The 13,224-nt window shown below is 36.8% G+C and overlaps 1 protein-coding gene and 1 long non-coding RNA gene across 26 annotated transcripts in view; one reads left to right on the plus strand and one right to left on the minus strand.

The window, feature by feature from the left end:
* The window catches only part of LOC147831065 (uncharacterized), a 52,494-nt gene that overhangs the window by 14,649 nt on the left and 24,621 nt on the right, over positions 1-13,224 (plus strand). Inside the window, exons 4-5 of one of the 2 annotated variants that reach the window (XR_015525070.1) lie at positions 7,359-7,559; positions 10,083-11,238. This is a non-coding gene — a long non-coding RNA (uncharacterized LOC147831065). Of the gene's footprint in view, positions 1-7,358; positions 7,560-10,082; positions 11,239-13,224 lie in introns of those variants that run through there. The other variant, XR_015525067.1, reaches the window with a different exon arrangement.
* phldb2b (pleckstrin homology-like domain, family B, member 2b) overlaps positions 1-13,224 on the minus strand; it is a 74,388-nt gene that overhangs the window by 7,269 nt on the left and 53,895 nt on the right. For 4 of the 24 annotated variants that reach the window (XM_087309604.1, XM_087309602.1, XM_087309616.1 and 1 more), the window contains 8 exons: positions 10,718-10,828; positions 10,534-10,623; positions 10,131-10,265; positions 9,284-9,457; positions 7,108-7,251; positions 6,453-6,558; positions 6,299-6,313; positions 3,144-3,342 (listed from right to left, as the gene is read on the minus strand). In XM_087309604.1, coding sequence (XP_087165730.1) covers positions 3,144-3,342; positions 6,299-6,313; positions 6,453-6,558; positions 7,108-7,251; positions 9,284-9,457; positions 10,131-10,265; positions 10,534-10,623; positions 10,718-10,828 — 974 coding nt within the window. The remainder of the gene's footprint in view (positions 1-3,143; positions 3,343-6,298; positions 6,314-6,452; positions 6,559-7,107; positions 7,252-9,283; positions 9,458-10,130; positions 10,266-10,533; positions 10,624-10,717; positions 10,829-13,224) is intronic. The other 20 variants (XM_087309608.1, XM_087309605.1, XM_087309620.1 and 17 more) reach the window with 5 other exon arrangements.

Here is a 13,224-nt window from a genome sequence, read left to right on the forward strand (position 1 = left end):
CCTTCACCTCTCTGCTTGGCCATTCAATATGGTCCTTAAATCTTTCACCTGTTCAGAATATATGAGAAACACTATCCAGGTCAAACCATATGCCATTCCAATGTTTATTTATGGACACTCCAAAAATAATAACTTTCATAAAACAAAACATACCCTCCAGAAATGTGCTCTTCTACAGATTTGCATGAAGACAATGGTAGTGCTTGCAAAATCGCAAATTACCAAGGCAACATTTAAGATTACTGCATAAAAGTGCTGTTGATATAGGTATCAAGATACATTATTTTTCTGTTCGCTGTATATGAGAATCAACACTTAATTTTGTTTAGGAGTTCTATAGATGGTAAGGCAGGTTAATCCATTCTCCTCACTCATATTATGCATGTGCATTGGATGTGTCAAAAGCAGAAGACCAATTTCGACTATGGGTTAAACCATGCTTGACAATACTCACTTCACTCAGATGTTGAGAATAAAGAGCAATTAGGGCTGCACGATATTGGAAAAATTTGACATTGAGATATTTTTATTTCTGTGATACTGTATACATTGTGATGTAAATATAGCTTTATTTGGAAAGAACTCTCCATTTTAGATGGATTAAGGTGATTTTGTAGGGGAGTGAATCTGGAATAATATAAAACAAATACCTCATAAGCATAAATTAATACAATATAGAAAAAATAAACGTGAAATATAGTTTTCTGGAGAGTCTAACAGTATTGAATAATCAACACTGCATAGTCTTTATTGTATACAGTGCTTAGCATATACGAGTACACCCCTCACAAATCTCTCATTTAAATGAATATTTTTATAGGAAGCTTTACAATTTAAGCATATACATTAGATTAGTTAGTACCGATGTCAAATCTTGAGCTTATCTAACAAAATAACTCATGATAACAGTCTAAAATTAGTACACCCAAATTGATATGTTAGGAAAAAATATGAATAAATTTTTAAAAGAGCAAGATTCAAGAAAAACAATAAATGTATAAAATTTTGTTGACATTTTTTGGTTTGTAATTTATTGAATTGAATTTATCTCATGAATTTAAATGTATAATCTTTTATTTCTAAGGATGTTTGGCGACTAAAATATTGTTTTAAGAAATAATGTATATCTGTTTATGTTTAATAAATCTGTTTTGCTCAAATGCACTAAAATATATGACCTATATTCACTGAGAAATGGATAAAAATATTCATTTTCAAAATGGGGTGTACTCATTTATGCTGAGCACTGTATAATGTAATCATTATTAAAATTACAAGCATTATAATTGGTGGTGGATGTTTTAATCTCAGAAATGTTGAAATTTTCACACGATCACAGGCCTTAAAGAGGTAGTTTACCCTAAAATGAAATTTAACCCATTATTTACTCCACCTTCACTTGTTTCAATCGTTCATAATAAAAAACATCTTATTTTTGTGTTCCACATTAAAAAAGAATTTCATAAACATTTGAAACAAGTGAAGGGTAAAAAGAAAATAATGAGTCAAGTTAAATTTTTGAGTCAACTATCTTAAAAAAATGCATGCAGATGATAAAGGTTTACTCCATTATAATTAAACTCTGCACTGATTGTAATCAACTATAATCCCAGCTCAACATTGCATATCCTGCGATGTGACTATTGCAATATCGATCGATGCTGAAACTATATATTGTGTGGGCACAAATCAATATGTAAAATAATACACAGAAGACCGATCAGAATTCCGCTAAGTGCATACTGTGACATTGTAGCTGTCAGTTAAATAGCAATTACAGAGCAGGTTTTGCATGTGCAGGGGTTTAGATTATTGTAAATATTTCAATGATTGTGTAGTGTGGTGTGCATGATAAATGTAAAAAAAAGTTTGCTTCGAGTGCAAAGCAGCCTTTAGCTTTGGAATCAGATGACGGACAGCTGTCAATCATTAACATGCATGACAGAGAAAGCTTTCCGATTCTTCCAGTATCAAAATAAGACATTTTGGCTTGCAGAGACTTTTGTTAGATATCTTTTCTAGTAATTTCACATTTAAAGAGACAAATTTAAATATTAGTATTAATTATAATGAAGACAAACAAAAACAAAACATCGAAACTACATTACAAGCCAGCTCTATTCAAATATCAATCATTTTTCCAGTTTTCTTCTTTGTCGTTCCATCTAATCGCCAAACGGTAACATCTGGCCACCTTGTTTCCATTCTCTTGCACACATGTATGCCTCACATGTCTATCAATCAGTTCTTTCATCTTTATCATATCTTACCAGTGATGCCGAAGATCAACAGAGGTCATTCCTGCTTTAGAACCCAAAGAGCCAGCAGAGAGAAGCAGAACATACCACACAAAGTTCCAAGAACAGTCCAAACCCGCGCTCTGTGGCTGATTACATTCAAACTGAGGGGGAAAAAACCCTAAATCTGTTTCCTCTAACTGTTCCTGCTGTAACCTGAGTGGATCCATCCCCGGAGGAGAGGAGGGGGTACCAACGGTCCTTCTTGGGCCCCTCACAACTCACATTATTCAAGCAAACCACTCAAATTACACAAGCACCAATCCACTGCCTCCAGCACACACACACGCATTTGCATACAACATAAACACACACCGTTCGAGAAATGACCTCACGTGGTCTCATCTGTCAAAGTCTCTTCACTAAGGTCTTCGAGTAATCGTTCTCAAACAGACATGAGGTTTATGGTAACCTACTTGAGACTAGAAGCCAAGTGCGCTCAAACATGGTTCCTAGATTTCTCCATCTTTTTATTCTTTCCTCATTGCCTTTGTTCTCCATATTTCATTTTTATTCCCCAGACAGAACTTTTGGCTTGAACTACAATAAGCTCTGTGGGGATGTTTTTCATTACATAGACATGGTATGTGTCACGAGTTTATATGATCCGTCTGTAGGTCTGGAAACACACAGTACACTCTAATCTAAGTGGGATCAACCCTAGACTTCTATTGTTATTTATGAACATGAATATTCTCTTATATTTTTATATTACACTTCATTAAAAGAGCAATTGCAATAGTTGTAGATTATAAATATTGCACATGTCCTACCCAGATACCACCAAAAGGTTTATCTTTATCCCTTAAATATACCAAGATATAATCGGTGGCAGAAACCACTCACCTGGAGATGTTGTCGGGTGAGCATGCAGAGATGCTGGTGTCCATGCTGTCTGAGCTATCCACACTCAGTGTATCAAAGGCACGACCATTGTCCTGGTAACCAATTGAGTCCAGATAAACGTTGGTTTGTGAGGATGCACGGCCACTAAGATCACTCAACCTAGTTCGGTGTTCATCGCCGACATGCTGCTGACTGCGGCCTGAAAAAACATACCAAACATTGAATAAAAACAAAAATGTAGCAATACTAAACATTTATATAACATTAGAACATTAACATCAGTTCTCTCTCCTGATTTCAATGCCAACTCAGCTTTACCTGTGAGCGAAGCATCAATACCAGGAGCCGATTCTCCATTTCTGCAACACAGCTCAATGTCCTCTGGACGGTCAATGCCTAGGGCACCCTGGGGCCCTTTACTGTGCTCGCTAAGACCTGCCACTGTGCAATAATATCCCAACGGTATACACTACTGTTCAAATGTTTGGGTTTAGATTTCTTTTCTCTTATTTGTTTTATAATTCAATACATTTTGTCACCAAGGATGTATTAAATTGATTAAAAGTGACAGTGAAGGTATTTAAATAGTTATCAAAAGTTATCTATCTCCTAATCTTACTGAACCCAAACGTTTGAATTGTAGTGTATTTGAGACAAATCCTTACTCCAATTCACACATTGTATCCCAAGTTCCCTCTTGAGCTGTAAGTCCACACTGAAGAGATATATTTGTGTTGTAGATCTATCCTTTCTTCTGGAGATTCAGAGCCTAACTTGAAGCTAGAACATCTAGTACGGCTAGAATTAGCTCAGTGGCTATGAGACTTGAATCCACTACAACTTTGATAACATCAACGACTTCAAGAAATAGCAGAGACCCGCCTTTCTGATGATCCTACCCAAGGGATCTTCAGATACACCGTCCAAAACCCTAACAACAGTTTAGTTTTTCATGTAATAACCAAGTCATAACACTCAAAAATATTTAAAAAGTTTTAATGTATTTATTTAGTAACTTATTCAAAGGAGAAACAAGTAAAAAATATGAAAACTCATGAAGTTGAAAGTTGCGAAGATACAGAAACAGAGTGGAATAATTTCCTGTCTTTTATCTTTCCAACATTCTTTCACTATCTCCACAAAACAAGTAAATAAGTTCTAAACATTTCCACCCAGTTCCAATAAACACCTCCCACTGGAGGACATCAAGGCTTTGTTGGGCAAACTTACTTCAATGGATCTTGATTTGCTTGTTCTTAGGGTTCAGAGAGCCATAATTTCACAATTACTAAGAGTTACTACACAAACAACTGATGAGACCATGAGTGATCATGAGTGGTGTTGTTGCATGCTGGGTATTTGATGAAGCTAAAGCTGGATTTTAACTGCTGTTGCCAAAAACGCCCTTGCAACAAGGCAAAAGACTGAAGCCTGTTGTCTAAGTCTCCGGTGTGCCTTGAGGTTACACATGTGTTTCTCAATCCCAAGCCTTATTCCCCACCACTCTGCACATTTTCTGTTCCTCTTTCAACATTCGTTCTAATTTGACCATACACTCCCCCCAAAAGTGGACTTCACAGGATATGCCCCCATGATTTCAGTTTGAAGTGATCAAATATGAGCTTGATGGACTGGGATTGAGAAAATATTGGGGCAGTACCGTCTCAAGCCTAAATGTGGTGCTCTAGGCAAACGACGGTCGCGCCGCCCTCACGGTGTTCATGCCATCCTTTTGAGGACAGAAGCGAAGAGCAGAAAAGAGAGAAGGGGGGGGGGTTTAGTGGTATTGCGGACGAAAGCAAAGGGGGGGTTGGTGTCATGGATAAAAGAGGAACCTGTGGGGTCGGGAGGGAGGGGTTGCCACCCCTAGCAAAATGCAGATCACTCATATTGCCCATGCCTAAATCTGACACTGATTTTGGGGTGAGCATTACCCTCCTTAAACCTCACTCCCACCCGAGTCACGGCACCAACGTGATCCTTGTGGTTATACTTTCCACACTCAGGAATAAACATAGCATTTCTGTCTTGCGAGGTAGGTGCACTAATGGCCCGTTTCCACTGACTGGTACAGTATGGATACAGGTTAGTACGGGTCACCTTTATTAGGCGTTCCCACTGCCTAAAGGGTACCAAGGGGACCCTTTTGGTGGGCGTGATGATAATATAATAGTTAAACATGGCAGTTTGTTCGTGTTTTAGGTTGGTGTAAGAATTTATTTTATCTATTTCCCAGTGAATACAGTGAAATCATGTTTTTTTCGGGCTTCTCCTTTGTTTTTGTTTTTTTGCGTTTCACTCTCACGTTTGTTTATTTCTGAAAGGATCAGAAGCACTTCAATAATCACTAATAATAGTCCCTAATGCACCTTTTGAGGCTTGGGGTGTGAGGTTTACACACACAGCTTTTACTAGATGGCCTTCATTATACAATCATATTTAAATTAATACTTTTTCAGTGAATTTTCTTAGGTGAAATTAATTTTAATTAAAAACATCTATGCATTAAGAGAATATTTTACCAAATTACTATAACAAAAAAGGCTTGGTTTAAAAAAACTTACATGTCTCCTGTGTTTTATATTGTTAAACTGTTGACAATTGTCTTTGTACCTTTTTGTGCCTGCTAAATTCATTCATGTGACCGCACATAAACTTTGTGAATTCCACAGAAGAACCGTGAGGAATTTTATTGGTGCCATGCCTCATTTCTGTCAAAATACCCATAAACACCCACTACAGACCATAAACAGCAGGGTGACATAACAATTAGAGTCTAGGAATAGAATGAAAATGAAAACAAATGACTGCAGGCACACCTCATCATGCAGAATTACTAAAATAACACCACATCATTGAATGAAATTAATGATTTCATTCCTCTGTAATATGTATAAAATAGCTGATTATTTCATTTAAGAATCAGCTTTGTTATTTAAGACCCATAAAAGGCATGAGAGAGAGAGAGAAATAGGGAATAAAAGGGAGTAAACGCTGGAGGTTTCTCCATTTCAGTGAGATCTGACAAGACAGGAGATGACATCAGACAATGAATAAGGCAATAAATGTTCCCTAAAGGAAGACATTCTTCACCAAACCAAGACTGATATTATTTGAATGAAAATTATGTAACAGGCACATCTAGACTACTGTACCTTTCTTAGACTTGCCTGCAGGATAGAGAAAGTGATCCAAGATTAGGTGACGTTGATGTACAAAGCACCACTTTTGATGTGCATGATGCAATGCTATATAATAACACAGTGTGTTTTTTTAGATGGTTTGTGTGTTTGAGGTGAAGAGCCTTACCCTTGTGCAGGCGGTGTGTATCCATGTGTGTCTCTTTAGGGGAAATGGCTAGGGCTCGGTTTAACACACTCCCACAGCTGGAGCTTTGAGCTAAAGGTGGATGAGACTGTACACGAGAGACTAATGTTAGAGTGAGTTTTTACTACATATGTACACAAACATTCAAAATTTGAGGTCGGTAAAAAAATTTTCATGTTTTTTTTTTCAAATGTTGTCTTTTAAATTTTTCTATTATTTTTTTTAACCATTCAGTTCAAAATTATCATCATTAGTGTATTATGTATGGGTGGCATGGGGGCTCAGTGTTTAGGGCTGTTGCCTCACAGCAAGAAGGTCACTGGTTCGAGTCCTGGCTGGGTCAATTGGCAGCTCTGTTTGGAGTTTGCATGTTCTCCCCGTGTTGGCGTGGGTGTTCTCCGGGTGCTCCGGTTTCCCCCAAAAGTCCAAATACATGCGCTATAGGTGAATTGGGTAAACTAAATTGTACATAGTGTATGTGTGAATAAGAGTGTATAGTTGTTTCCCAGTGATGGGTTGCAGCTGGAAGGGCATCCGCTTTTGTTTATTCTTGGCGGTTCATTCTGCTGCGGCGACCCCAGATTAATAAAGGGACTAAGCCGAAAAGAAGATGAATGAATGAATAGTGTGTTCTTACTTTAGGGGATATGTTGCGACCCAGGGTGGCACAGGTGAATTGTGGGGTAATAGTGGGCTGGGTTTTCTTGCGTGGAAGAGTGTCACTCAAATGAGCTCCGCCTTCTTTACCGTACCGTTTTCTTTCCTCTAGACTGCGAAAATGCTGAGGAACAGAAGGTTAAAGATAAGTCATTTCAGTGATAATTACATTCATATGTACAGACACACTCAGAAGGATTACCTGCCTGTGGCGGCGCATTTTTTTTGCAGGCAAAGGAGGAGGAGGAGGAGAAGGATTGAGGAAGGTGACCATGTCTTCTGGCCAGTGCACGGAGGGAGGTTTAGGGTTTGGATGAGAGCATGCAGTGAAAGAGGAAGAGGAAAGGATGGAGGAGGACAGTGGACTGGAAGAGGGAGAGAGCTTTGGCAAAGAGAGGAAAAGAGAAAATCTGAAAATAATGCCAGAAGAAGGTGAGCTGATAAGACTAGGTAGTTTAAAAAGAGTCATATCATGAAAAACTGATTTTGCCTTGATTTTGTACAATAAATATTGTCACAATCACCAGCGTTCTAACCCTCATATATCGCTGGAGAACATTCACTTTCAATTGGACTCTGCCACCATATGAACAACAACTACCTTCAGGCAAAACACGCACACACCTGCCTCGGTTCTTCATTGAATACACACAAACACAGATCTGAGCTACTCAAGATTAATTACATAGACCATATAAACAGCATACACACTCACATACATAGCGGAGTCTTGTTGGTTTTCACCCTGTAACATCACAAAGCGTTTTCTCTTGTTTTGTCTCCGTGTTTGACCCTTCCCTTGTACTTTTGTTTGCGTTGTCTGCTGCCTGCCATTCGACCTGATTCTGGATTGTCTTGTATGTACCCATTTGCTCCTGTGCCTGACCATTGCCTGGCATACTACCTACTTCCTAATTTAACAGCACGTGGATCCTCGCCTCAGTTGTCAGCATCCTATAGTTACATAAGACTCAGCCACAAAATGGATCCAGCAGTTTTATTGGTCCTTCAGCGTCAAGGTAATCAGTCCCTCAAAAAGGAATGTCAAGAATCCATCAAGATTTTTTGAACATTGCTAACATCACCAATTTTCCAGGCTGTGTAATAATTACCCTTTTTATTTATTTACTAAATGAACCACTTAAAAACATACTTTTCCATGTTGGTTCTTGAGGCACGCTAATTCAAGTTATGGACTTTGCCCTTATCTCTGTGGGCTTCCCCTTCACTGTGGGCGAGGGTCAAAACACAGAGAGATTAAACACAGAAACACGCTTAGTAGTGTTACAGGGTATGTGCCAACAAGACTCTGCAATGTCTGTGAGTGTGTGTGCTGTTTACATAGTCCATGTAATCAGTTTTGGGTAGCTCTTAGCTGTGTGAGTGTGTAATTAATGGAGTACCGAGACAGGTGTGTGCATGTGGTGCCTGAAGAGAGTTGTAGTTCATACGGTGGCAGAATTGTAGTCCAAGTGAAAGTGAAAGTTCTCCAGCGATCTATGAGGGTTAGATCGCTGGTGATTGTGACAGTTATGATTAAGTAGTAAAATTTCATGTCTTCAAATAAAATATATAGTAAAATTACATTTTTTGTAATTAATAAATTATTATAGTAATTAAATACTTTTTAAAATAAGTATATTATTAATAATATTAGAAAACTGAAATATTATTAAACTGATTAAATTATCAGTTATTATTTTCAAGTAGATATTCAATATTTCAATTAGTAGAGTGTTTATCTAATTGTAATTAAATATTATATGTTAGTCTTTAGAGAAAGAGAAAAATGATTTAAAAATATACATAAATTCTGAAAACAGCAGATTTGCTTTTTTGTTTTTAGGTGTCATTTTCTACCATATAAAATTTTTGAAAATTGACAAAATAAAACATTTTGGGGAAATCTTTATTAATCAAACACATACCGACTGTATGCCTAGTAAATTATAATTATTATTGTATAATAAAATGATATGAGCTCTTTTTTAAAGAAATAAAAAGAGAAAGGGAAGCAAATAATGCAAATAAATCACAAAATACAAATCCCACAGTAGCAATGTAACATGACCTCACACCCAGTATTTCCAGTACTTTCCATGTATAAGCTAAATTCTGGACACGCTTAATTCCTAACACACATAAACCACACACACCTCAGCCTCTCCCGGTGGGGCAGTGCTCTCGGCAGGACTGGGGTCAGGACTGGGCTCAGTCCCCATGGCAGGGGTGTCAGGGGAGGACTGGGCTTGGGTAGGGAGAGGGTTTGGGGAAGAATCAACCCCCAGCTGAGAGTACAGTTCATTGAGCTCAGTGACTGTAACATAGCCCTGTGGAACAAACCATTCAGAAAAGAGGGGGAGAGGTAAGGGGGAAAGGGAAAAGACATATATTCAAGTAGGTTAAAATGATTAATGATATGCAAAAAGATCAAATAAAATAAAAATAACATGAAAAAAATAAAGAAATTAAATTAAATATTACAAATTAAAATAAATAAACACATGTAATTGATTAATAGATTAATTACAGTTAATGCTAAAGGAAATTTAAAGCATTGACAAAAAAACGATTAATTTGGATGTTATTTTTAATACAACTGTTTCCTCCAAATTCTTAATAAAAATATTCATATTTATAGATTTTATTTTCTTTCAGAAAATCAAAATTGGTCAAAATAATAATTGTTTTTATTTGTCATGTTTGACAAATCAGGTTTATTCAATCAACTTTTTGATTTAACTAATTATTAAAATAAAATGAATTTATAAAATAAATAAATAATTTATTAATTATTATTAATTAATTAATTCATGACAGTTAATGTTTAAGGAAATAAAAAAAACTCTCAAGAAATGTAAAGCATTAATGGTGCAGTGAAAGAGCAATAATTAGGATGTTATTTTCAAAATCCCGGAGAGAAGCAACATGTTAGTAGTTGTTCTTGAAAAGCAGGCAAAAAGCAACAATCAGCATTCCGGATGCACACAACTAATGCATTACCTCAGCGTTTTTGGTAGTCAGAGAGGAAAGAAGAGAAGAAAACATCAGGAGATCAGCAGGAAGTGGAGAAAGGGTTTTGTGGGCATGGCTAAATTCACTATGAGGTGGACACACGTCAGCCAACTGGAAGCAGTCCTGGAATACAGGGGAAAAGACCCCGTTTCCACAGTGAGAAAATACAAACAACCCTCTGCAAGCAGGTTGCAAGGGTCGTGATGAGGACACGGGGGGAAAAAGCAATCAAAGTGAAGACTTCCTTATTTACTGTAGTTCCCTTTGTGGTGTTACAGTAACCTTCTGGGGCTGCCACACATGACTGAAGTGCTCAAAAATGCATGTGTAGTCCAAGAGAGGACAGATTTGCTTTAAATAAAATGAGAAAACCCAATCCTTTAAGGCTTACCTCCTTCATACTGATAGGATTGACAGGGAAACCCAATGACCCAGTGAGCTCGGAGTATTTCTTCTCCAAACTGACAAGATTCTCCTTTTCCTGGAAGAAAACAAGGAATGTCATGGTTCAGAAGCACCGAACATACTTTCATCAATGAAGTTTGCAAAAAAAAAGCCCACTAGTATGAACTCACTCGCTGTAGCATCATCTGAAGATTGTTCTTTTCCTTCACAAAGCTGTCCTTGTCTCTCTGAGCTTGCTGGGAAATCTGGGTGCACTGTTTCTTCAGAGCCAGGAGCTTCTCCTAAGGGTGACAAACATATGGATGTGTTTGAATGATTGTGTTTACAATATAAATTTTGAGAAGGGTCATATAAAGACTCATGACAGAAGCTTATATAGTTTGCTTAATTTATATTGTGAATGTTAAAACTAATTTTTTGACAGAAAATATTGCTCATTTGCTACTTTTTAGTGCAATAAACAACTTCACCATCATTCACTAGAATGATAAAAGACACTTAAAAAGCTTGAAACTGACTTTATTCAGAAAGTATGCATTCAATTGATTCTAGATTGAACTTCTTTTAATCCTAAACTGCACACAGCACACTGTCGAACAGAAGTAAACAGGAAGGCTGCTGAAGTGGAGTGCACTTGTACATTTATTTAAAGATGATTTGTGTTCTGGCATTAAAGAGGATGAGGACAGGCAGAAAGAGAGTGATATTGTCATTCACTTAAAGGGGATCTATTATGCAAAAATATATTTTATAAGTGGTTTAACACATTTGTGGGGCAACAGAGTATGAATATACACAGCTCCTAATGGTGAATATTTATTCATTTTCTTTTGAATTCATCTTCCTTCTCATTTTTCAGTCTGCAGAATCACTTTGATGGGCATTCTCCCTTTATACATGTCATCACAGAGTAAAATTTCTGTGCATTATTGACGAACTTTCCCTCATTTGCATAGGATGTTAGTCTTGTTTCTGAATCTGCCACTATGCTGACACATAGGCATTTGTAGCTCTGCACAATCTCATTTCATTTTAAAGCGACAGTCACCAAAACAGCACAATTTGCATTCAAGCAGAGTTATTAATCGTTATTTGTGTGGTATTTTGAGCTGAACACACACACACACACACACACACACACACACACACACACACACACACACACACACACACACACACACACACACACACACACACACACACTCTAAGGACATCAGAGACTTATTTTACATTTTGTAAAAAGGGGCATAACAGGTCTTCTTTAATGACCAAAGAACTAATGGTGTCTGAGGCTGCTTGCAGACTGCAGAACAATAGGGATTAAATTCAGTATATATTTTGATTGTTTTTACACAATTCGTACCATAATGTCCTGCGTATCTACAGATTTTTAATACTTAGTGAATATGACATGTTGCATACTGTGTGAAGTCAGTTGAGGGAAAGGGAGGTGGTATAAGTATTATGGCTTTTTCTAAACTACACTTAAGGAGTTGTACTCGAAATATTTGAAAATGTTGCATCGTTGTCCACCTTACTGCCTGCTCAAAAATTAGCTGGCTTCTGTGGCACATCATTACCTTAAATACATACAAGTATAAACACTGACATCAGTGGCCTCTGAATTTACTTTAGTATGACAATGTGACAATTTTACTCGTTGACAAATGTTACAACACATTTTAATGTTTTTTTTTGGCATGTGGGTATAGGGCTGTGCGATTTGGGGAGAATTTCCATTTGCAATTTTTTTGACAGATATTGCAATTTCAATTTAATTTGCGATTTGATTTTATAGTCTAGCTTTAGCTCAATAATCTGTATCGTAGCTTATTACTGCTAAAATGCAGCAAGTGTTAGTTAAAAAAAGGAACTGAAAAGATATTAACTTACTCAAACATATATTCAAATTTGTTTTTAAATATTTAGAAATAAAACCTTACCTTTCTGTAAACTTTCTGTAAACAAGTTGTACTCCAATTAGGGAGAGTGTGTAGCTTATTATACAAACCAAAATAATATTGAATAAAAAAAAATATATATATACATATATATAAAAATACAGAACATTCAGCAAACTAACATGGCTAAACAACTCTGAAATTGTACTTTGCTGTTGTTTGCCACTAGATTGAGTGTCACTAGCAATACTTTCAGTTGAGTTTTTAGCAAGATGCTCCTCATATAGTCACCGGTGGTGCTTTTTTAAGAATGGTTGTTGTATTTTCTCATGCTGTGGCAACAATTCTTACAAATGACCTGTTTTTGTTCGTTGTCTGTTCCTTTGAAACCAAAATATTCCCATATTACCGACATGCTGTTTTTCTTTGATATGAATTCATCTATTAATGCTTTTGAAGCGGCAGACCACTTGTCTGTGTTTTTCCTGTTTGTTTGTTTTATTGTGGGCTTTCTGCATAGTTTGGTTGAGCATTTCTGATTGAGCAGAACGAACGTGTGCTCACTCAATTGGCTAGTAAAACTATCACACACAGACAGCAGTCACGCATTTGCTCTGGGCAACTCCCAATTAAAAAATACATTTATATTTCATATTGCAGCCTCTTGCGATTAGCTATTTTCAACGTTTTCAATCACGATTGTGATTCAATTTCAATTAATCACACAGCCCTACATATGGATCAGTTGAGGACCATGATCAGATCACACTGGAATC

Source organism: Danio rerio, chromosome 24 (assembly GCF_052040795.2).
Source record: "Danio rerio strain M-AB ecotype USA chromosome 24, GRCz13ab, whole genome shotgun sequence".
NCBI lineage: Eukaryota > Metazoa > Chordata > Actinopteri > Cypriniformes > Danionidae > Danio > Danio rerio.